This window comes from Festucalex cinctus, chromosome 20 (assembly GCF_051991245.1).
Source record: "Festucalex cinctus isolate MCC-2025b chromosome 20, RoL_Fcin_1.0, whole genome shotgun sequence".
Lineage (NCBI taxonomy): Eukaryota > Metazoa > Chordata > Actinopteri > Syngnathiformes > Syngnathidae > Festucalex > Festucalex cinctus.
Genome location: NC_135430.1, coordinates 6,783,975 through 6,809,501, shown reverse-complemented (window position 1 = coordinate 6,809,501; position 25,527 = coordinate 6,783,975). Strand labels below are relative to the sequence as shown.

At 42.4% G+C, this 25,527-nt stretch overlaps 2 protein-coding genes across 3 annotated transcripts in view; both read right to left on the bottom strand.

The window, feature by feature from the left end:
* Positions 1-25,527, bottom strand: part of LOC144009144 (cadherin-20-like) — a 141,113-nt gene that overhangs the window by 102,070 nt on the left and 13,516 nt on the right. For both annotated transcript variants that reach the window (XM_077508691.1, XM_077508692.1), the window contains one exon: positions 6,929-7,121. The gene's annotated coding sequence lies outside the window, so the exon portion shown is untranslated. The remainder of the gene's footprint in view (positions 1-6,928; positions 7,122-25,527) is intronic.
* Positions 8,736-15,613, bottom strand: mc4r (melanocortin 4 receptor). Its single transcript, XM_077509394.1, has one exon. The coding sequence runs from the start codon at positions 15,509-15,511 to the stop codon at positions 14,555-14,557; it is 957 nt and encodes a 318-aa protein (XP_077365520.1). The 5' UTR covers positions 15,512-15,613; the 3' UTR covers positions 8,736-14,554.

The following is a 25,527-nucleotide window of genomic DNA, read 5'->3' as shown; positions in this document are numbered from 1 at the left end:
GAAGTCGACATTTTGTGAAAATTTAATTACACCACACCAGTTTGCTAAAGAAACTGAACAGGAAGTCTGCCATTCTGTGAACATTAATTTACACGATACTACTTTGCTAAATTGGGCGTACATGTCGATGACAACAGGAAGCTTGGAAAAGTAACTGAACAGGAAGTTGGCCATTTTGTTTTGAAGCTGCCATTTTGAGGAAATTACAGAGTTCACATTTCGTCTTCCCAATACTTTTGTCGACACAGTGTCGTTTTTCCACTCAAGGTCGGCCATTTTTTTTTTGTCCACGTCTATCCTGATTTTGAAATCATATCACAAACCCAAGGCCAGCGAGGAAGAGGAAGACATTTATTTCGCCAGACGTCGGCACCCAAGATGCCGGGCGGCGATTGCGTAATGGGGAAACAGGTACGAGTAAATCCCGAGTCACCTTCACGAGGCGTCAGGCGCGAATTCTCCATCCTCCACCCCGACCATCCACCTCCATCACGTACTCACCTGCTAATCCCGTCTTGTTGTACTCACATTAACCCATTAAGCTATCAACAATTTTCAAACTAAACAAAAATGACATTTGTTCATTTCAAACTTAGCCTAGCTTCATGCTAATGTGAAATAGCATCTATGTTTATCCTTTTTTCTTTTTTCTTTCTACGACAAATCAACGCAGACGTTTTACATGCTGACCTCCGGGGGTCCTCAGAGCCCGGTTTGAGCCCCCCCCTGAGCTAGATGATGAATAGTTGACCTGCCTGCAAGCTGTTGAGCCTCACCCCCCAGTTGCCGTGACAACCGGCCAACATCAGCATCCTACTCGGACGTGTCACAACACATCATGCGCCTTCACGGATGACTTGCTTAAGTAAAAGTGAGTGTTGTGTGATACACACACACAAACAGTGAGTGTCTGTGGAGTGATGCATGCTGGGTAATGAATAGTTGATTACCCCCGTGGAGCTTCACCCCCCCACGCCCCGCACCTCATCAACACACGAGGTGTGTGTAAAAAGCTACTTAAAAAGATGGATATTAAACTATGTAATGTTCAATACTGCGATGTGCTTGTTTGACACTTTTAATGACGACTTGCCGCTGATGACGGTGCTCGCCTGCCCCCTAGTGGCCGTGGGGATATGCAAGTGGAAGCATGAAAGGTGCATGATGTGCCACTAACAGAAATGGATGCAGAAAGAAATGGATGCAGAAGAAGAAAAGAAACAATGCTCTCTAATTTAATTTTAATTAAAATGTGTTTTATTTTAGTAAAATATTGTTCAGAACACCTATTTTATTAAACCTGGCAAATGTTTCCTTTATTCATTATTATTTTGCTATTGTTACTGTCATATAGCTATATATTATCATTATTATTATTGTTGTTATATCATGTTTCTGCACCATTTATGTTTAAATATCAATGTTACATATAAATTAGCCCATCAATGGAATTTTGCATTACGTGTTAGCATTAAGTTAGCACTACTTAATTAAATCCCTGTAGCGAAACTCTGTAATGACTGACATCCTCACAAAACGGTTTCACATTACTAATAGATGTGGCAAAGCGCTACTTTTGTCGAAATGATTCACTTCCACATGTTTGCTTGATGCAAAGACTCCACAAGCTGGGCCAAAGCAGTACTTTTATCAGTGAATTTGACCAACCAAAGAGACATTGAACGTCTTTATCTCTTCCTTGCACACATTTCTTTCTAGTCTTACTTTTTTTTCAACAGTTCATTTGATTCCACAGTATTTTTGTTGTTCAGTGTCAGCTCTTCCATATTTAAAGTAATTTTTTTAAATACAGTTTTTTTCTGTACATGCAGTTTTTTTTTTAATCAGTGGAAAATGAGCTGTTTTCATTTCAGATTTTGTGTGGTGAGAGATTATATAAAAAAAGTCATTTCCCGCCCGCATCTGTTGACAAAGTGAGTGATGTGCCCATGACGATATCAGCGTGCATGGAAACATCTGCTCTCGCCTTGCAAACCTTTGAAGCGCACTCAACAAACTTGCACAAACGCACGTCAGCGTGACTCGAGACGCACTTCCCGTTCTGAACAAGAGAGGTCGCCACAACACTACTGTGTTAACCGTCAATTTCTATCTAACTATCTATCTATCCATCCATTTATCCATTTATCTATCCATCCATTTATCCATCCATCTATCCATTTATCTATCTTTCATCCATCCATCCATCCATCCATTTATCCATCATTTATCATCCATCCATCCATCCATCCATCCATCCATCCATTTATCCATCATTTATCATCCATCCATCCATCCATCCATCATCCATCCATATATCCATCCATCATCCATCCATATATCCATCCATCACCCATCCATGTATCCATCCACTTATCCATCCATTTATCCATCCATCCATCCATCCATCCATCCATCCATCCACTGCAGGTTGCAGTTGCAATCAAGGAGGTTGTGGTTGTCCACTTCTGGACCATAACTCTTCCAACCTTCTTCATGAAAATGATCAGAACATCCTCGAATTGTTTGTTATGACACTTCAACATTTTGCTATTGTTGCTTTTGTTGTGCACGTGTTTCTAAAAGTTATGTAACTTGCGTGATATAAGTTCTCGCGTGGCTAATCGTTAATTGGGGGAGGCATGACTTGTTTTTCCGACAGAAATCCTTGTCCTTTGACGCAGTGCTCTTGTATCGTTTCCATAGCAACTCAGCAGGTTTGCCGCCCAATAAAGCAGAAGGAACACGAGCGCGGACGGACTAAATCTAAATTGAGTTATACGCACACGGACCCAGCACACATGCATGCGCATAATGATTGGATATCGTGATGAATGATGATAATGAAATCTCACAATTGTTGCCTCCACGCTTGTGTGGTGTGCAACAGTGCTCGTATCCACATTTTGATATTTACTTCAGGATGATATTTATCTATATTATTATCATTTTATTCTGATTATACATTGACAGTATATTTGTATTTTTATTATTACGATATTAGTCATTCACTTATTTATCTGATTTTTTTTTTGTTTTATTTGAGCTTTACATCATATTACCATCTTTTCGATATAATAGAATGTGTTTTTGAATTTATTTACTCTGATTAGCACCAAAAAAAAAAAAAAAAAAAGGGCGGGTTGACGAAGAGCCTTTCCATAACACTGACATTTCAAAATGAGCACACGGCAGCTTTTAAGCACTCAGCCACATGAAAACGTGACTTGACCTGGAAAAAAAAAAAATCACAAAGCGTTTGCCATTTGTAAAGTACAACACTTCACTTTTTAAACAATCATTTTCATCACTAAATGTTTCAATATGTACATTGTGCTTTCTTGCCGTCCGACCTTGCATTTCCACTTTCACGTTTGGCAAAGTTTTCAAAGTTTCCAGCTCAGAAGAAAAGAGCAATCATCACTTGCAAGTGCCTTCTGCGCTAATGTAAGGATAATGCTGCCCCCTTGTGGAGGGTGACACGCCTTCACCCCCATTTTCTTTGACGTGTTTTTACGATCCTGGGCCGAATGCTGCTTCTGAGCATGAATCAGTTTTAAGATACTTCTGCTAATTCGGATTATCGTGGAGATCATACGACTGGTTCTGACAAAGATTCCGGTTAATGACGTCGGGGTTGCTATTAGGGCTGGGAACCTGTGAGTACCTCACGATACGATACAAAATGCCATACAAGGCTCACGGTAACAATTATCTCACGATATGACGATACCACAATTATCGATATATTGCTCAGGTAATAAATCCACGATAATCTACGATAAAATGAATAATAAAATAATAATAATATAATAAAAATAATATAAATACATAATATCCATCCATCCATTTTCTTGACCGCTTATTCCTCACGAGGGTCGCGGGGGGGTGCTGGCGCCTATCTCATCCGGCTCTGGGCAGTAGGCGGGGGACACCCTGGACTGGTTGCCAGCCAACCGCAGGGCACACAGAGACGAACAACCATCCACACTCACAAACACACCTAGGGACAATTTGGAGCGCCCAATTAACCTGCCATGCATGTCTTTGGAATGTGGGAGGAGACCGGAGTACCCGGAGAAGACTCACGCGGGCACGGGGAGAACATGCAAACTCCACCCAGGAAGGCCGGAGCCTGGACTCGTACCGGAGTCCTCAGAAATGGGAGGCGGACGTGCTAATCACTCTCCACCGTGCCGCCCGTAAATACATAATATAATATCTAAAAATATTAATTAAATACTAATAAAAGTGAAATATATATATATAAGAATTTAAAAAAATTAAGCTGATGAGTCTTCTTCGCCTGAAGACTTGCGTCCATTTCCCCGCCACTCTTATGAGGTGCTCCCCCTAGTGGCCCGCCAAGTAATTGCTCAATAAGTCATGAACAATGGAGCCGTTATAGTGGCTGTATATTAACGACAAATATTGCGATACTTGCGTAGGCGTATCGATAATCTATTGGGTGACAAAGTATCGCGATATCGATATATATCGGCACACTCCTAGTCGCGAAGCGTCACATGTTCGTGATGGCCTCACTTTGTGTTTGTTGTTTCGGTTGAAAAAGTGCAAGCGTGTGCGAGCTTGAGTTGACGTTGTGTGATTTTCTGTGTGCTCATTTGGTAGTTTTTTTGTTTTGTTTTTTTGTTTCTTTCCCCGAAATGCCATGCAGGCAGGAGCCGCTAATCAACGGGAGCGTGGCCGGCCGACCTGTGCCCATCAGCGCCAATTATAGAGCGTCACGGCGGCAATGGACGCACGTCGCTCATTTACTGCATTTATGAAACGGCCCGCTCACATGCATTAACATCTGATTGGTGCGGCCTAGCGTGTGCGCATGGAAACAACACACCGCACTGCAGGTGTGTGCGTGTTCAGTTTCACATCCATACTAAGAAAAATGGTGGCCAGTAACGAATCACAAATACTTTCTTCCGATACTTGGGCGGATTTTTCAGGTTTCTGGACAATACAATACAAGTATCTCTGACAATTATTTCACTTTTATTCTCTACATTTGAAAAAAGACATTTGTACTTTCTACTCGGGGTGAACAAAAAACTAATTCCATCCATACAATCTATTTTCTTACGAATCGGAAAATCGGTTTTGATTTAAAAGATGTGAGTGAATCTAATGAAGCGGAATCAAATAATTCCACATATTAAATGCAGTCTCTAAAAACAGTTGGGTCAAAACGAACCCAAATTGGGTTCAAAAAGGGCCTTGCCCAACTTTTTGGGTTAATTGAATAACCCAAAAAGTTGGGTCAAATGAATAACCCACAAAAAATGGAATGATTTGTAGGTTATAAATTTAATTTGACTTAACTTTTTGGGCCAAATAACTCAAAAAGCTGGGTCGGCTCTTTTTTGACCCAATTCAATTGGGTTACTGAACCAACCCAGTAAGTTGGGTCAAATGAATAACCCACAAAACAACCCAAGAATTGGGTTGCTTTATGGGTTATTAATTGAATTTGGCCCAACGTTTTGGCTTAAATAACTCAAAAAGTTGGGTCGGTTCATTTTTGACCCAATTCAATTGGGTTATTGAACTAATCCAATAAGTTGGGTCAAATGAATAACCCACAAAACAACCCAAGAGTTGGCTTGTTTTGTGGGTTATTAATTGAATTTGGCCCAATGTTTTGGGTTAAATAACTTATAAAGTTGTGTCGGTTCATTTTTTACCCAATTCTGTTGGGTTATTGAACTAATCCAATAAGTTGGGTCAAATGAATTACCCACAAAACACCCCAAGAATTGGGTTGCTTTGTGGGTTATTAATTAAATTTTGCTCAACATCTTGGGTTAAATAACTCATACAGTTGGATCGGTTCATTTTTGTCCCAATTCTATTGGGTTATTGAACTACCTCAGTAAATTGGGTCAATCCACAAAGTGACCCAAGAATTGGGTTGCTTTGTGGGTTATTCATTTTTATTTGACCCAAATTTTTGGGTTAAGTAATTAAAAAAAAAAAAAAAAAAAAGTTGGGTCGAGCCATTCTTGAGGCAATTTGGGTTATTTTTGGCCCAACAGTTTTTAGAGTGTACGCAGCAACGCTCGACGCTCACGCCTACTCGTGCAATTTAGTATGCTATGATCTCACTAAATAATTGTATTTAAACACTTTGATTACTTTTTGACATTTGCTAAAGTTTTGTGATTCTAGCTGAATGACTTTTTTTCACCTCCCAGCGACAAAGAAAAAAACAAACAAAACCTCACCAATATGTTAATTAAAATTATATTCAACAAAGTTTGCTTAGGGCCACAAGCAGACAATAGAGAAAAAGAGATGTTAAAAAAAAAAAAAAAAAAAAAAAAAAAGTCCAGATGTTCTCCGTGCAAACTTTGATGAATTCCTGTGTTTAATTAAATGTTCCATCTGTCAAAATCAATAATTTTAATTTGAATTCCGTCCCTGAATGGTCATCTGTTTTCCGCCCGCTGGATGCGATCAGCTTTCCTCCCATCGGCTCTGTCGCCGTGGAAACCAAAAAAAAAAGTATTGCAAGGCTGCGCGAGTCATCCCCAGAATTGAATTCAAACACTTTTATTATTGCATTCTCCACAAATGTACTTTTTCAAACCCTTCAAGTATACGTTCGCCGTATTCTGTGACAGTCATATTTGCTTTGAGTAATAGGTTGCAATTCATGTCCGGGTAAGTCAAAACTTTTTGTTCATAAATCCCATATGGGGCTGTGCTATATGTCCTCGGAAGAAAATCTCTACACTTACCAATATGACAACATTATTCAAAACAATTTTGGCATTTTGGGGCATTTTTGACCCAAAACAATTATCTTAAATCCCAGACTGGAGGCTCAGGTTCAAAATACAGTCAGCTTTTCAAACATCATCATCATCATCATCATCAGCATTATTATTATTATCATTATTATTATTATTACCTGTGAAGAAAGTTGCTCTTGCACGGTGCTGTCGGGCTGCTTTCATGCAAATGATGGCATTGCCATGGCAGTAAAGTGGCGTCCGCGGAGATTCGGAGAGTTTGAGTGACTTTGTCCAATAAAGGTCGCAAGGCGAGCAGGGCGGCGTGACTCCGACTCCAACGACCATAAAAGAAGACGTGCTGTTCTTCTCCTGTGACAAGATTTGAGCAGTTCAAATGAAAAGAGACAAGAAAAAGGGCAGTTTTGCTCATGACTGAAAATCTGTTTGAAAACCGTTTCAAAACGATAACAGAAATATTTCCGCCTCTGTCTGTCAATACTTTAAATCTGGTTTGAAAACTGAATTCAAACTAATGTGAAAACTGACTGATAATAAGTGAAAAATGTTATTGTTATGCCTACTTGTTTACATGACACATTTGTTTTGCGGTTTAAAGTTTGCATAATAATAGTGTTTCAAGTCTGGAAAAATATCAAATGTAATTCAAAAACTGATTTTGGACTTATGTTAAATTTTTTTTTTTTTTTAAGGGCATGACTGATTGGTTGTTTACATGAATTAATATTTGCAGTCTGACCACACAAACATTTGAAAACTGCCCTTAAATGAAAAACTTTTACATTAAAAATGTCAACATTAAAAAATGAAATTTGAAACAGTTTTTCAAGCCGATTTGAAATGAAAACAGAAATCTGTCCGAAAGAGTATAACTTTTGTCGGTTGTTTGTTTACGTGACAAAAATGTTTAGAACCTGAAAATAAACATTTGCAAACCAAATTGAAACCCTTTCAAAATGGAAACAAACCTTTTTTTTTTTTTTTTTTTTTTTTTTTAGCCATTTATTTACACGGTAATGTTTTGGAGTATTAAATCAGAAACTTTTTCAGATCTAATTTAAAAAACACAAACAAAAAAAACAGTTTTGAAGCCAATGTTAAACTAAACATGACTGAAAATGAACACGTAAAGTGTATACAGAATAATTAAACACAGGCGTCTTCTGGAGTGGATTTACTTGTGTGAGTTCAATGGTGCTGTGCTTACAAAGTGGCACTGCCATCTAGTGGTCTGGCATGCAAATTACACAATTTCCACTCATTCCTGCATTTGTTGTGTAGCAAAGATTTAGAAGGAAAGAACGATGGAAGTTTCTGGAAACTGATCTTATTTTGGAATTTTTTTTCTTGCTTGAAAAGAATCTTCAAATAATTTCAATTAGCATCTGAATCTTGCTAATGGAGTTAATATTTATAGGCACTGAACGTTTTTGAACATGTGTTCATGTATTCATTCAAGGTCTTGGTGATGATCTCCAAAATGATTTCACTGCTTTAATTCACTTACATTTTCTTTTCCTAATGGTTAAAAATAAAACAAAAATGGTAATGTCTCCTCTGGTGCTTCACTTTGTTTGGAATTAATTATGGAGCCTGAATAGACTTGAATGAACATTCATTTGTCACACATGCAGCTCTGCAATGTTTTTATTAAAGAAATTATGAAACTAATAATTAGTGTTTGCCAGCTACAAAACATTTAGGAATATGATGCCGCATTTTTCATAATTGTACTGCAAACAAGTGAAATAAATGAGATGACATGAGCGTACTTGATTGTGATTTCATTTCAAGTGTCATGCGCTTATTACTTGCTTTGTTTTGTTTGATATTAAGAAAGAGAGAATGAATGGCCCTTGTGTATAAATAAATGCATGACAAATTGCTAGCAATGAATCATTTTATCCCTTTGGAAAAAAATGAGGCACTTTTAAAACCTTTACCCAAAATGAAGCAGACTCAAAGGACATTTAAAGACAACTTTATTCAACTTTCCAGCAGTGGCTCACATGATGCACTAATGAACATTTAGCGCAAGAACACCAAATAAAAATGACACAAAATTACGCTCACTTCTTTGGACATCACAGTGCAGGTTTAAGGCTAAGATACAAGAAGCAACTTGTGACCACACTTGACTCCACCAAGTCGCCAACAAGTCCCAAAAATCATCTAATTTTCAACAATTCTGGCCAAGTTCAGTCCTCAGTTTGTCCTCCCAAGGAGGTCCAAAGGAAAGACAAGTTACAGTACTTCATGTTTTTGGTCCAAGTGTCCTTTCAGTCCAAAATCTTATGTTGAAGACTCTCTCCCAAGTCTCTCGCAAATCCCAAGCCTCCAATTGACTTCCAGGTCTCTAGCAATTTCCAAGTCTCCACTGAATCACAAGTCTCACACAATTCCCAAATTTGCCAATCACAGTCCTTCACTATTTCTTCTAGTCATCTCTCCCAAGTCTCCAGTGACTCCCAGGACTCTAGCAATTACCAAGTCATCTGGTCTAAGTCTCCAGCAAGTCCCAAATCATCTCATTTCAACAATTCTGGTTAAGTTCATTCCTTAGTCTTCCCAAGGAGGTCCAAAGGAAAGACAAGTTACAAGTACTTCATCCTTTTGGTCCAAGTGTCCATTCAGTCCAAAATCTAATGTTGAAGACTCCGGTGAATCTTGAGTCTCAAACAATTCTCAGATTAGCCCATCTCAGTCCCTTGCCAGTCCTTAGTCATTTCTCCCAAGTTTCTCGCGAATCCCAAGTCTCCATTGACTTCCAGGTCCCTAGCAATTTCCAAGTCATCTTGGTCTAATTCTCCAGCAAATCCCAAGTCTCCAGTGAATCTCAAGTCTCACACAATTCCCAAATTAACCAAACACAGTCCTTCACGATTCCTTATAGTCAACTATCCCAAGTCTCCAGTACTCCCAGGACTCTAGCAATTCCCAAGTCATCTGGTCTAATTCTCCAGCAAGTCCCAAATCATCTCATTTCAACAATTCTGGTCAAGTTCAGTCCTTATTTTGTTCTCCCAAGAAGACTCAAAGGAAAGACAAGTTACGATACTTCATCCTTTTGGTCCAAGTATCCATTCATTCCAAAATCTTATGTTGAAGTCTCCAGTGAATCTTGAGTCTCAAATAATTCTCAGATTAGCCCATCTCAGTCCCTCACTAGTCCTTAGTCATCTCTTCCAAGTCTCTAGCGAATCCCAAGTCTCCATTGCCTTCCAGGTCACTAGTAATTTCCAAGTCATCATGATCTATGTCTCCAGTGAATCTCAAGTCTCACACGATTCCCAAATTAGCCAATCACAGTTCTTCCGCTATTTCTTTCTCTTCCAATTCTCCAGTGACTCCCAGAACTCTAGCAATTCCCAAGTCATCTGGTCTAAGTCTCCTGTAAATCCCAAGTTTGTCATGTCCAACTCGCCAGAAAGTCCCAAGTATCCTTTTGGTCCAGGTGTCTTGCTACCAGAGGTGGGTAATCCAGGTCCAGGAGTAAAAATCCTGCCACAGTTTGGCTTTAGTCACAGGAGGTTCTACTTGACCGATTGGTAAGTAACTTGTTTACCTGCTGGTTGATTAGATGCACCTGTGGCTAAAGCCAAACTGTGGCCGGGTTTTTACTTTCTGGACCTGGATTACCCACCTCTGCTTGCTACTAATCTGGTACTGCTGGAGAAAAGAAACAAACAAACAAACAAAAAACTGCGCGTCAACTTTTTTAATCGCACACCAAATCTTTGGTCAGAGTCTCCAGTAAATCCCAAGTCTTATATCATGGCCAAATATTTTTCAAGGGTTTTCCCCTTCCCATTCATTGGCCCAATCTACAAACGAAGTCCCAAATCTTTTGTCAGAGAATTCCCAGAAAGAGATTAGAAAACCAGGTGAAGAAAGTAAAAACCCTGCCAGAGTTTGGCTTTAGTCACAAGTGCTTCTCGTAATGACCTTGTTTACCTGCAGTTGAGTAAAAGCACCTGCAGCAAAATCTGAACAGTGGCAGGGTTTTTCCCATCTCTGTTCTGAGATAATACCCAAGTCCAAGGGCCAGATTTAATTTTGCCAACATCTCCTCCTTGCCAACGTAACTGCAGTTATAGTGACACACTCCAATGTCGGTTTACAGTTATTTTTCAGGAGAGGTACATAAAATTGTGCAAAATGAATAGCGTGGTAATTTTGCCGTTTGGCAGATGCAACCATCGTCTGGTCGGGATCGTCTCGCAAACCTTTAGTAAATCAGGCTCCAGGCAAGTCCTAGGTCTTCTTTTTGTTCACAAGAAAAGTCTCTAGTCATGTTTAGTCTTGGACAACTTTTGTCTCTTTTTTTTTTTTTTTTTTAACACATCAATCAGCAGAACGTTCTGACTCGCATCGTCGTATTTACAAATGCAACCTGACGTGATGGTCGATTGTTATCGCGCGTAAGGCAGCAAAGCGCGGCGGACTGTAACCATAGCGACTGTGCAGCTTGACAGACAGCTCATGCTAGGCTAACGCCACGGGGACGTGACACAACACATAATCGACACAATTACGCGTTTTCACATGTACTGTTTCAGGTCAGCGCGATGATGTCATTTCTAAGTCTCTTCAACTGCACAGTCACAAATCGCTTCAACACTTTTGCGTGTGTGTTTGTGTCAACAAGTAGATCATGTACACATTAAAGCTCTCATATGATTACAAAAATATCATCACATAAATGACATCCCTGCATAAATACTTTTTTTTTTTTTTAGAACAAAAGGTGCATTATTATATGAAGGCTGAAAGCATTTACACATTTATTATTTATTATTCATATTCATTATTATTATTATTAATTTTTCTTACACCATTTTTTTGGTCATTTCGCAACCGATTCAAATCACTCCAACTCAACATGTTCCAAAAATTCACACTTCACAGACTTGTTTTTCTCATTCCAAATTCCAAATATTCCCAGTTTTCCTCGAGTTCAAGATTTTTCACCCCCAAAAATCCCAATTCATTCCAATTGAGGCCAAATTTACTCCAGGACGTATTGACGATTCATTTCTATGCCACATTCAAAATAACAGTTTCAAATAGTTTCCATTTGAAATTTAAATCATTCATTCAAAATTTTTTACTCACAAATAGCACATTTTTACCAATATTTTGTCTGGAATGAATGAAAGACAGAAAGAAATATTGTTGAACATCATTCCACATCATTCAATGCATGCATTTTAACCACGATCATTCAAGATCACTCTCTAATCATACAATATATATTATAACATCTTTTCAAATAATTCAATACTATTCAACATAATTCCATATCATTCAACAACATTCCTTTCATTCAATACGATTCCACATTTTTTTCCATTCAGCATTCATACACAATTCATCCTATTATATTTTTTTACAACGCAAAACATATATTTTTTTTTTAAGTGTCCTATTTAAGACCAAAAATCTATTTTGTCCTATTTTTCTTAGAGAGTAGAGGTATGATTTCCAGAATAAAGTTGTATTTTTGAAATTTACTTGTCAACATATGACTCGCCTTTGTTAATAACTGACTTTATCTTGAAAAAATACAACTTCATTCTCATAACATTACTTTTTTTTTCTATTCCAAAAAAAAAAAGAAAAAAAAAAGTGAATTTGTTATAGTAAACATGAGGACTTTTTTTTTTTTTTTCCTCACTCAAAAATAGACTGCTGTCAGTATTCCCTGAACCCAAAACATTTGCGAACACCTGCCCCGGAGGTGCGTTTGAGGTGGACAAATGTGAGACGTCACAGCAGTTTTGCTCAAGTAGCGATTGTACTTGATCGGAGCGACACAAGAACTTTGTGTGAGTGCAACAAATCTCTCGTTTGTACGCGCTCTCGCCTCATGATTACCCGAGAGCATGTTCTCGTCTTTTTTTGAAGCAGCAGCAGCAAGCGGGGGGGGTGGGGGGTCTTGGGGGGTTTGGGAACAACACGTCCTACCGCAACGGCAGACACACTTCAAGTCTTTGTTGTCAATATATGTTTTGTTAATATGTTGCGCCGATTAGTTTTTTCATTCCTCTGCAATCAGATGACTGATAGCATCTCCTTCAGGGATGTCTCGTTTCTTCCCATACGCTCACTGGAATCTCAGAGGACATGTTTGTGGGAAATTAACAGGAGGCTGGAATTGTAATGTGCCATCTGTCTGGACACAAGTATTGGGACACCATGGCTTTTGATGGCAGTGGAGCCGTTAGATGTTCATGGCTCATCTTTTGGTGACATTCGTAACAAATGCTCGCTTTGACTTTGAGGAAGGACATTTGGAAAAGGAGATTCTTCTTGTAAATATTCGTCTGAATGAATGGACGAATATTCTCATGGGAATCTTGAAGAAAATTTGTAGGTGACCAAAAACGTTCAGCACAACTCTGTGATCTTCATTTTAAACGCAACGATTTTGCAGTCAAGGTTCATCCTTGACTTCCTAAGGAAGGCGGCCCGTTGCCTTTGTGAAAGCTACGAGGGTCATTCAATAAATAAATTGAATTTTTCAGCATAAAGACTTCTAATAGAGATAGAAGCTTACGTTTTTTTACATTTCCGATTTACTTCTTTTTCACATGGATCTAATTTCTTTTGCAGATTAAAGAAAAACTTTGAGAGTTTTGCCGACTAACAAAGATAGCCGACCAAGAAACATGCTCCAGGATTGAACTGCAGTCACTTTGTCACAAGTTTTTGGTTACCGAAGGGTGCAAACCAGTTGAGATTCATAGGAGACCTTTCCCCTTCATTCAGACTTTCACCTGCTTGTTCCCTTGAAAGCGTTCACGCAATGCTATCACGTTATATTGCAATACTATTGCCATACATTGAACTAACTATTGCGATATAACGCAAAACTATTGTGTTTTAACGCAACGATTTTTCCAAAAATATATTGTGAATTAACGCAAATTGTGCGCGAGAGAATGAGAGATTCCACTTCCGGTTCATTAGCAACTATTAGCAACAGAAAGTTGGCTGTCATCAACACCACGATTGTTTTGTTCATTCACTTTTAGTTAATTAAACATTTAATTGATAACTTATCGCTTTGCATGCGAAGTTATGTCCTCTAGATCTCTAGTTCGTAAAAGTCTTTCCAAACCATCATCCATGAAGCTGCCAGCGCCACCGTACACTTAAATTAATGACCCGGAAATCTTTCGTTCCCCTCCAAAAATAACATTGCGTTATTTTGCAACACATAATTATATTTATTTTATGTATATATTCACTAAAAGTGAATGAACAAAACAATCGTCGTGTTAATGATACCCAAGCCTGTTGCAAATGACCCAGAAGTGCACTCTCTCGCAAATAATTTGCGTTATTTCGCAATAGTGTCACAAAACTTATTGCGTTATAACGCAATAGTTTTGCGTTATAACGCAATAGTTATTTCAATATAACGCAATAGTATTGCAATATATCGCAATCGTTTTCAATATAACGCAATGCTATTGTGTTATATTGCAATCATAAATATTTTCGTGATGGACCCTACCGGCTCCCTAGTATTAGAAATCCTTATACTGAAAAATTCACCTTAATTAGTGAATGACCCTCGTATCGTCGGCCAAACCAATCAAAGCCGTTCACAAGATCTCCTTGAAGGACTTTCTCATCCCCTGAGTCGTAATGATGGTGTCGATGATGGTGCTTGATATCATTTTAGGATGAATACGTTTCAGTCAACATTCATTCTTGACTTGGAACTTTGGTCCCCTTGGCGAGACCGACCTCGCAATCGAACCACAATCGAAGCCTTACATGCACGCCAGAGTGTGCAAGCAGCAGAAGATCTCCTTGAAGGTCTTTCTCATCTCCTGGCTCCGGAAGGCGTAGATGACGGGGTCGATGACCGAGTTGCACATGATGAGGATGAGGTACATGTTGAAGTGCGACATGAAGCAGGCGCAGTACGGGTTGCGCGGGCAGCTGATCATCAGGAGCAGGTGCAAGAAGAAGGGCGCCCAGCACACCACAAAGACACCCAGCAGGATGGTGAGCGTGACGGCGCCCCTCATGTTGGCGCGCTGCCGGACCGGCGCTTGGCCTGGCAGCGCGGCGATGCGCTTCATGTGCAGCCGCGCCAGCAGGAACATGTGCACGTACAGCGAGGCCATCAGCGCCAGCATGGTGAAGAAGACGCCGATCAGGCACACCAGCACGGTGGTGCTCTCCGAGTAGATGATGAAGAGGACGCCCGACGCCACGCAGCAGGTCCAGACGCCGCCGACGACCAGGGCGGCCCGCCGCAGGGTGACGATGTTGTGGTAGCGCAGCGCGTAGAAGATGGTGACATAGCGGTCGACGGCGATAGCCAGCAGGCTGCAGATGGACGCCAGCAGCGAGCTGCAGATCATGGAGTCGAAGACGTTGTCCATGCTCTTGAGCAGCCGCGCGGGGACGGTCAGACGGCCGCCATTGACCAGCGCGATGACAACGGTCTCGGCGGCGTTGGAGGCGCTCACCAGCATGTCGGCCACGGCCAGGCTGCAGATGAACAGGTACATGGGCGAGTGCAGGTTCTTGTTCTTGGCGATGGCCACCACCACCAGGATGTTCTCCAGCAGGCTGACGACGCCCAACGTCAGGAAGACCTCGGTGGAGATCAGCAGCTGCTCGTAGCAGCCCTCCGAGGCATCCCGCCCATCGGGAAGCGGCGCCCGGCTCCGGTTGCGGTAGCCCAGTGTCGGACCTTCCTGGCCTGTGGCGTTCATGATCCCGCCTTTTAAAAACTCTCGTCCTCTCGCGTGGCCATTTGTCAAGAGCGAACGCTCTCCGCCGAGGTTGCTCCTCGCTCGGAGTGAGATTGGCGAGTGACTGCGGGGAGGGCGAACCCCGAGATGTTGAGTGTGATCCTCCCACTTGCCGCTATTATACATCCACCCCCCTCCCCTCCCCCCACAGCTCTTCTTTTCCATTGGCTGGTGGAGGAGTTGTGAGGCAGGCCAGTAAGAGAAAAGATGTTCATGAATGAAAAGCAGATGAAAAATATCCTTGCAAAGCTCGTAATGGCTCCAAATGGTGATGATGGGAGAAAAACCCGAACATAACCCTAGCCCTTGTCGATCACAAAAGGACGGAGGCTTTTCAGTGCCGACAAAGACTTCCAAACCTCGTCAGAATACATTCAAGGCTGCGCGGGGGACGAGCGCGCAAAAAAACAACGCGGCCTTGAAGGACGAGTTATTCAGCCAAAAAGTTTGCTGCCTTGTGCTGCCTACACTTGTGCAATGTCATCAAAGGAATTCTCACCGTCGTTGCTGACAGTTGAGGATAAAACTGAGGATGTCAAATGAGCCTGCACTAAAATGACATCGGATTCAGTTCAATTCAATTCATACAAACGGTAAATGGACTGCTTTTCATATAGCGCTTTATTGACACCATATGCTGCACAAAGCGAAACAACCAACCACTCTACCACGGAGCCATGCCGCCCAATACAACAAACGAGAGTGAGTGGTAACAATACAGTTTGTGAAAGCTAAGTCAACTAAAATGTTCAAGAAAAAAAACAAAACATGTTGTTAACCTGATCTTATACAATTTCACTTCATTACAGTTGCAGTTGTTTTGAAAGTGCTCGAGAATTAAAGTTGAGTCGAGTGTTATGTGTAACGCGTTTGCGTACATGTGTGCTTGCGTTGAGGATGCTGCAGTCACCATGACAACAACCACTTGTGGAGCATGCCACTGACATTGAAAGAAACTCTTGATCTTCTCAAACAATCAGGCAGACACGTTGCCTGAATTGGTGTGTTTTCTCTTTTAGCGTGTATAATGTACATGGACAAAAGTATTGGGACACAGCTCTACATCAATTAACTAATCATTTTAGAAATTAGCCAGTTGTCCCTAAATGTAAATTGTTCTTCTATTTCAGGACGGGAAAGACAGTTTTTTGTCTGTTCCAAGTGCACAAAGCGAGGCTTTCAGAATGGACTCGGATGCAGACTGAAATACTTCCCTCAGCTACACTCGGGTGACTGGACAACATTTGTGTTGGCTATTGTGCACATTTTAGATTCATATCGAATTTTCGATCAAAAGCCCACACTTTTTGTGAGTCGTGTACTTAACGTAAGGAGCCAGCTTCATCAAGTAACTTTTACACAGTCGTGGTTTTGATGCTCGCTGCGAGGCGGTTCCGATGATCTCCATGAAAGATCAAGTATCACTTGACACGTGTAAGCGAGGGCCCTCGCCAACACAACCCCAAGTGCAGGTGTCAGCGAGACGCGGGCGGGTGCGTTTAGCATAATGGGCGTACAGCGGCGGGATAATGCAGTTGAAGTAGGTCAGACGGTTAGCAAAGGGCGTCATTAGCCACAGATCAACTTCATCACAACATTATGCTGTTACCTAAACGACAAAGTGAAGTGGGTGACATGATCAAGAGTAAAATGGCTCTAAATGCATCAAACTGATGCACGGTGTTTGCAGTTTGGTTATTGTGGCTCCACTCAATTGCGTTTTTTTTGTTTTGTTTTGCTATATTTCTTCCTTCCAAGTAGTGTTAATTTTATCAGCCATTTTTAAATTTAGTCTCAGTTTTAGTCCAGTTTCAATCACACCTGTTACTTTTTAATCACAGTTAGTCAAGCTCATCCCTTTTTTATTTAGTCCATTTTTAGTCGACTATAAAACTAGCATTTTAGTCTTTATTTTAGTCCGAGAAAACATAATTTTATACATCTAGTTTAAGTCAACAAAAACTGTCAACAATTTAGTCTGGTTTTAGTCAGGACAATCATTTCAGCCCTGTATATATTTTTTTTGGTCACCAAATTACATTGAACATTTTGGATCTAAGACTATTTTACATCAAATTTTATCATTTTTTTGATGAAACAACTTCCCACACAATTACATTGGCTCCATGCTACGAGCTAGCAAGTTATCCAGCATTAGTTAGTGTTTGGATCAACATTATTGTTGTAACATTGGATTTGTGTTATATTATAACCATAATTTACTTTTATTTATTTATTTTATTTTTTTATATATTTCACCGTGAATCCACCTTCTGTCTGTCCCATGTTTGCTAGGGCTGGGAATCTTTGACTGTTTCACGATTGGGTCTACGAGTCGATTCAGAATCAATTTTCGATTCTCAATTCAAATGATTTTTGATTCTAAATTATTTGATTGACAAATGATTTCTGCTTTAATTTACAGATATGCAAAAAAGTGTCATGATCTGCTCCAGTCTGCTTTGCAAGACAAAATGACAAATAGAGACATTGAAGTGTCTTTTTTTTTTGTTTAAACATTTATTAATTTTGTATTGTAAGTGCCTTTTTCCACAAAAACAGCATGTGGGCTACAACTGCCTTTTCCCCTTCTTCATTTCTAATTTAAATAAAATCGATTTTTTGATATTAAATATCGATTCTGAATCTTAATAAATGAGAATCTTGATTCTTCTATGAATCGATTTTTTGGCGCACCCCTAATGTTTGTGCACGTTGCACTCGCTTGGTGCAGATTTGAAAGGGGGTGTGTCATTGTGTGTCACATGATAGTGTCACAGTGACAGATTAGCAGAGACAGGAGTTTACTAAATATAATTTTTGTCTCGTTTTGTTCATTAACTAAAATGTCGATAGATTTTAGTCCAGTTTTTAGTAAGTGAAGTACATTTTCGTCCAATCTTCATTTGTCAACGAAAATGCATACTCATTTAGTCCCAGTTATTGTTTTTTTAATTAGGGGTCTAATCTAGTTTTAGTCCGGTGAAAAAAGTGCATTGAGGAAATGATTTTTGTTTAGTTTTTGTTGACAAAATTAACATTACTTCCAAGTCGGACCGGTAAAAAGAATGTATATTTTTTATTTTTTTTTTAGGAGAAATTGAATTTACAAAAACCGATACCGTGGGAAAGATTCACGTTCCCTCATCATTGTGGGTGTGTTTGGAAATAGCTTCGCTCCGACCGTTTGCAAACTCAGAAGTTGAACGTTGCTCAAATGTGCCATTTCGGTAATTCAGAGTGTCCCCAAAAAGAGGTGCGTTAGGCAGTACAAGGAAAATAAACGGGCAGCGGTCATAAATTAATGAGTGGAGTGCGCTCTGCCTCCCACAGAACATGAAAAGTTTACTGAATAACTATCTAAAAGGTTTTCTTTTTCGTTTAAAATGGCTTACATACCAGAAACCCCTCGTTTGCAAAGCTAGCGAATCTCATCAGGGTTCGTCAGGTGTCATTTTAGGTTGCAATGTTTGTCAGACGTTCGCCAAGCATTTTAATGTTTTTTTTTTAATAAACTGACTTTTTTTTCTCTTTCTTGATGCAAGGAAACTTTGAACATGTTCGAAATTCCCTTGCAACAAGAAAAAACATTTAGCAACTTTGCAAACGTTTAGAGAAGGTTTAGCGAACGTTGCGACCTTGAACGAACCCTGACGAACAATGTTAACATTCGCTAGCTTTGCAAACATTTGCTCGCCCCTTGCTGGGATTATCATAGAGTTGAATTGTGAGAGTTCTGTGTTTTTTTTTGGCAAAGCTCCGCCCACCTGTAATTCGTGATACAAAATTCAACCCTAATATACGTACATTTTCAACAGGATGCAGAAGTTACAAAGACAAAAAAAAACCTGGTGATTTTTCTGGCAATTTGCAGCATCAAACGATTCCAAGAGGGCCGATGCATCTTCCTGGCGCTCGGGCAGCATTTAAAGCCCTTTAACGACCAGAATTGATTGAGTAATATAGCACCAAGTGGCAATAGGTTGACAACAAACCAATACAAACTCTCCCAGGAGAAAAATCGCAGCACAAAGTGGATGTCAGCCACAGACAAAAACATCTCTCACCAATGCCTGCGCAAGCGTAACGTTGTAACTTTCAAGACGACGGCGCAGCGCGTGCACATTTTCATGCACGCCAAGTGGGCTGTTACGCAACAGCAATTGAGGGCTTTTTAGACGGGAAACTGAACTTGCATATCATCCTCCATCATGTCACATGATTGCTTCAATGTACGTATTCTTTTCAACAGAGCATCATGGGAGGTTGACTGTAAGAATGTTCTGAAGAATGTCACGTGCACAAACAGCAAGACAATGACACTCTTTCCTGGAACAATTCACGGTTCAGTAGAGTTTTTTTTTTTTTTTTTTTTTTTTAATTATTTTTATTATTTTATTTTATTTTCTTACATCAACTGTACCGCTTGTTTTGGAATGGGGAACTGCACGAGAGCTTTTCTTAGACTGCAAGGTCACATGACTTCAGCAGCTTAAACCCGGAAAGAGCTCAAGAAAGAAGCTTGCTCATTGCTTGCTTGCTCACGAGCAATGCAAATAGTGCTTGTTTTGTTCCCGTTTATCTCCGGAAAAACGACATGCAGAGTAAACACAGCTGTTGTGGAACTTGCAGAAACCACCCCACCCCAGACACCACAATCGTCCACATACTGTATGAAGGATGTATTCTTTATTCGTTTCCCGAAGCCAAAAATTGAGAGTGATGAATGTGAACGGGAGTCAACTTGTGTGGATGTCCAAAAGAGCAGTTTAGCGACAGCGAAGTGAAGCCTTTCACCTTCATATGGAGTAAACATTTTGTTGGGGGGCATGCATGTATGTTTCTAGATGACAATCCTGCCCTTGCCAGCCACCGCCGTCCCAAAGAGGTAAGCGATTGTCTTTATTTTTAATGTGTCGCGTTTGGCACTACCCCGATTGCCAGACGACAATAATGAAAGACGAGTATCAAGATTTAAACAAATATGGTCTATGTACATAGAATATTTTAATCTCAATTTGGCAACTTAATCCTGCCAAGATTCTGCCTGTTAACGAGAGCCACCACATCGTTACAACTTCTGTTTTCGCTGCTTCTGTATTTGGTATTTTGTATCTGATTGTTTTTATTTTTATATAGTCAGGAACCTAGTTGCTGCTAGTGGGCTCGAGCATACCACACTATACGACACTATACTCAATAACTCCTTAAGATCTATTTCTAGTGGGCACTAAGCATCAACACTTGGTGTTACTGCATGCTAATTAGTCAATTTTCTTGACCCCGTCCCCTGTGGTCGGGCGGGGGTGGTTCTGCCCCCCCCCCCCCGTTGTCTACTCGGTGGCGGTTGCGTCTTGGCCGCTCCCTGGGCCCCCTGTGGGGTGCGGTGTTGGGGTGCTTCCCCTGGTGCCCGGGGCGGTGCCGTCCCGGCGCGGTCCGCTGCTCCGTGCCCGGCGCCGCGGTTCGGGGTGGGTGGGCCTCCGGTGTGCCCCGTGGTTCCCTCTCCCCTCCCCCTTCCTCCCCCCCGTCGCCTCTCCCTCCTCGCCTCCTCCCGCCCATCCTCCTCTGCCTCCCGGTCCCTTTTCCCTTGTCGCCCTCCCTCCTCCTGCCCTGCAGCCGCCCTTTCGCCTTCTTGTCGTCTTCTCCCCGCTTCCCCCCCCCCCCTTCCCTGTCTGCCCTGCGGCCCCTCCCTCTCCCTGGGCCTGGGGCTCCCTCCCCGGCCCGGGCGTCGGGCTCCGGGGGCCGGGCGAGGGTTTGGGGCCTGCCCCACTCCGGTATAACTCCTGGCGCCCCGGGCGGGCTCCGGTGGCCGGTGGGCTGTCCGGTAGCCCTGCTGCGCTGGCTGTCCGCCCATTGTGGTGCCGGGTGGATGAGGTGGGGGGCGGGTGGGGGTGGGGGTGCTGGGGGGCGGGCGTGCCACCTACACCCGCCGGGTTGGGTGAGGCCCCGCTGGTCGCTCCTCTTACTCACTTCACTAGCTTGCACTATACACTTTGTAAATATACACATAGGGCACACAACACATTTCTTGGTGGGGTGGGGAAGGGTGGAAACACCGTCTTCACCCTTCAACTCCCCTCCAATTTTAATGCACCTCCCAAGGGGAGGGGTGAGTTGGGGCGGGGAGCCATCAGAGGGGATGGACTGCAGTGCCTGGCAGCGCTGTGGTCCCCCCCATTTGTGTCCCTGCCCCACCACTTTGTCCCTCCATTCCCTTTTTTAATGCACCACACATATACATATTCATTTTTTTGGGGGGGGATACGGGTGTGTCGGAGTAGGGGAAATTTTTTCCCTCTGCTCCGACTCACCTGCTCCCAATTTCAATGCACCACACGCACACACTTGTATATACACTGGGTGGGGCCACATTCCCGGTGTAAGGGTAGAGCTCGCCAGTCGGCGAGCTGGCGGACTCAGTAACAGGGTTAGGCGTCACTAGTACTCAGGCGTGACGACCGGGGCCTCTCCCCACCGGGCTCGGTGTTCTGGTGTTCCGCCTTCTCCCCTGGTGCTTCCTCCTCTGCTTCCCCCCTCCCGCCGCTGTGCAAATCTCGCGCGGCTGGAGGTGGGGTGGGCACATCTTCCCTCTCTGCGCTGCTGCCCGGTGCCGGTTTCCGGGGGGGGGGGGTGGCGGCCGTCGGGGGGGGGGGGGGGGGGGGGGGGCGGCTTGTTTGGGGGAGGGGGGGGGGGGGTGGAGGTATGGGTGGGTGGGGGGTTGGGTGCTGGGGGTCGGGGTGTGTTCGGGGGTTTGGGGGGTCGGGGGTGGTGGGGCCTGGGTCGTGGTGGATGGCGGGTTTGGGTGGGGTGCGGGGGGGTCGTGGGGGGATGGGGGCTGGGGACCGGTGGGGCGCTGTGGGGGCCCGCTGGGCCTCGTTCTGCGGCCTTGGGCTCGGGGGTGTGGGCCGGGGCTGGGGCGGGGGGTGTTCCGGGTGTCTGGGTCGGCTCGCCGACCGGTGTCCGCTCGGGTGGCTTGGGGGTGGCCTTGGTGCTGCCGCGGCCTGGGGATTCCGGGGGGGGGTGCTCGCTTTGCTGGACCGCGGTTGACGGCTTCTTTCTTTGGTGGTGGTCCTTATGCATGCCAGATCCGTCGCACCAGCATCTACTGAAACTCAACAGAAGTACCCTCTCCCTCCCACAGCCCCTTGAATCAGTTGGTGCTGGTGTCTGTGGTTCTCACTTTGCTTTATCTATCCTTCCCTCCTTCCTCTCTTTAGTTTTTCCTCTGGTCACTTGAGATCTTAATTTATTAGAAGTATGAGGTTTCTGGGGTTGGCATAAGACTCTGGTTTTGTAACCACGCAGGAGGGGTCTTGTTGGTGCTGGACTTCACTTTGATGGATTGGATGTACTGGCTTCTATGGATCTCACTCTGCCTTATCGATCCTTCCCTCCTTCCTCTCTTTAGTTTTTCCTCTGGTCTCTTGAGATCTCGCTAAATTTGCTGGAATTTAGAGGCTTCCGGGGTTGGCGTAAGACTTTGATTTTGTAATCATGGGGAAGGCAGGAAGTGTTTGGTCGGTGCTGGATTTCACTTTGATTTACCTTTCTTTTCTCTTTATTTCTGACCTTTTCTCTGGTCTCCTGACCATTTAAACCTCACGACTCTGGCAAGATTCTGAAGTACCTGGTTAAGGCGAAGGGTAATGGGATATTTATAAGGTTTTAGGTGAATGAATGGAGTATAAATTTATACGTATTTGCACGCACGCACACGCACACAAAAAAAAAAAAAAAAAAAAAAAAGAGCAATGATGACAAGACGTTGAATCGGTAAGACTACCGAATGAACAATTCTGAGCTCTTAAAAAGAAGAAAAAAATAAATAAATAAATAAATAAAATAAAAAAAAATAAAAATTAAAAAAAAATAAAAAAAATAAAAAAAAATAATGAAAGACGAGGGAAAAATGCTAAAATGTTGTCACTGTTGTATGGACCTGTCTTGCTGAACGCCTGGTGTTTTTTTTGCCTTTCGTGCAGCTGTGACATGTATGAACATTTATATGTAGGGCAGGGATGGGCAAACTCGGTCCTCGAGGGCTGGAGTACTTCAGGTCTTGCAGGTTTCCCTCTTCCAACACAAGCTTTTCCAATCAATGGGATCGTATCGATCCCACAAGCTGTTTCCAATCAATGGGATCGATACGATCCCATTGATTGGAAACAGCTTGTGTTGGAAGAGGGAAACCTGCAAGACCTGAAGTACTCCGGACCTCAAGGACCGAGTTTGCCCATCCCTGATGTAGGGCCTTTTCTGAATTAAGGAAACGGGTTTATAAGCGGGAAGGATATAATAATTGAAAGGATTGATTCATAGTGAGTAGGGGTGCACTGATCGATCAGCTGGCTTATTAATTGGCCCCGATTTCCTTAATTTGGGGGGGGGATCGGTGATCGGCCAGTCCCTTAAACAAATAAACCGATCTTTCCCACCCATCTCATCTCTCTCCTCAGATGTCTGAAAAAGTGCCCTCTTCTGCTGAGATGATTAATAGCCTTTTATTTTTATTTGAGAGAAATACCTAATGTGCAGTTCAAACAAACCGCTTGCATCGTTTCGCCGATACTGTTCAATGTTTTTCAATAAAACAAATTGGAACACTGAAGGTGGCTGCTTATTGTGAAGAAAAAAAATCACGATCGGCAAAAACCGAGAACCGCAGGTCAGACTTTTGAAAAGATCTAGGACCGGTGACCGGCCAGAAAATTGTGATCGGTGCACCTCTAATAGCGAGTGCTGTTGGTTGTGCCCAAGAGACACACGCAGACACATACACAAAAAACGCAATAACAATTCAAAGACGTAAGACAACCAGATATGACAGACAGGGCATATGGTGGTAAAGGAAGGATAGCTTGTTGAAACTGGAGAATGTCAGTGTCAGTTGCGATCAGGTCGGCTCTTTTCTTCGTCTTTTTCAGCCCTCTACACGCAAGCCATCTCTTCAATTGAACATTATTATGTTCTTCGACGTCAAAACCAGAGCATTTGGCACCAGGGGTATCATTCTCTGACACAATTAGTTTATTTAACGCAGTAGACGTCTCGCTAGTAGACTGTTTACATCCGTTTAGCATGACTACCCCACCGAGTTTGATCCTCCTCTCTAGACTCATAAATATTAAATTAAGTGTGGTGACGTACTGTATACCGTGCGGTTCCCCATTGTGATTTAGATGAAAAAGCAAAGCAATCAGTGATCAGGATTTCTCCCCTACACCGCCATCTCACTTGTGACGACCTGTCAGGTGGCCGAGAGCGTTTCCCCATTCGGAGCGCTCTCGGAATTATTCATCTATTCATGTTATTCCTTCTTGACGGAGAAATAGGCTCGGCTGCATCAAAGCTTAAGTGGCCCCAAGAGGTTGCTCCTCTGCTCCTCACAGAATGTTGAAGGAAGGAGAGAAAAAAAAAAAAAAAAATAGTTTTTTCATAACTTGGCTTTCAAAGTCATGGGGTCAATTGCTGTATTTTTATTAAATAAAATAACAGGAAGAACATAAGTACAGAGGACCTAGTGGACAGCATATGGCACAATTTTGAGGTTCGGGGTTCGATTCTGGATTTATATGTTCTCCCCATATTTGCGTGGATTTTGTCAGAGTACTCTGGTTTCTACGCATATTTCCTCAGAGGGTTTTTCTGTGCCCCGCCATGTATCATATATACATGTGTCAAACATATGGGCTGCGGGCCAAAACCGGCCCATTAGGGGGTCCAATCCGGCCCGTCAGACCAGAGCCCAAACTGCATTTTTTCCACTAAAATTAACTGTTGTCGGTTAATTTTCGTCCACTGGACGGCGAACTGACGAGAGCGAAGAGCCGAATGGACGCCGTCTTGTCAGTTGGAGTGACCCCAAGCCTATTTATCTTTAGATGTGAGGCCTATCTTATGAACAACTCCACAAAATATCTCATAAGGGTGAAACTGAAAGTACCGATGTGTTGGCTATCACAGTAGAGCGGCCTCAG

What these genes read in the sequence shown, in the direction of transcription:
- mc4r (XM_077509394.1), bottom strand. Translation starts at nt 15,511, where the DNA reads ATGAACGCCACAGGCCAGGAAGGTCCGACACTGGGCTACCGCAACCGG.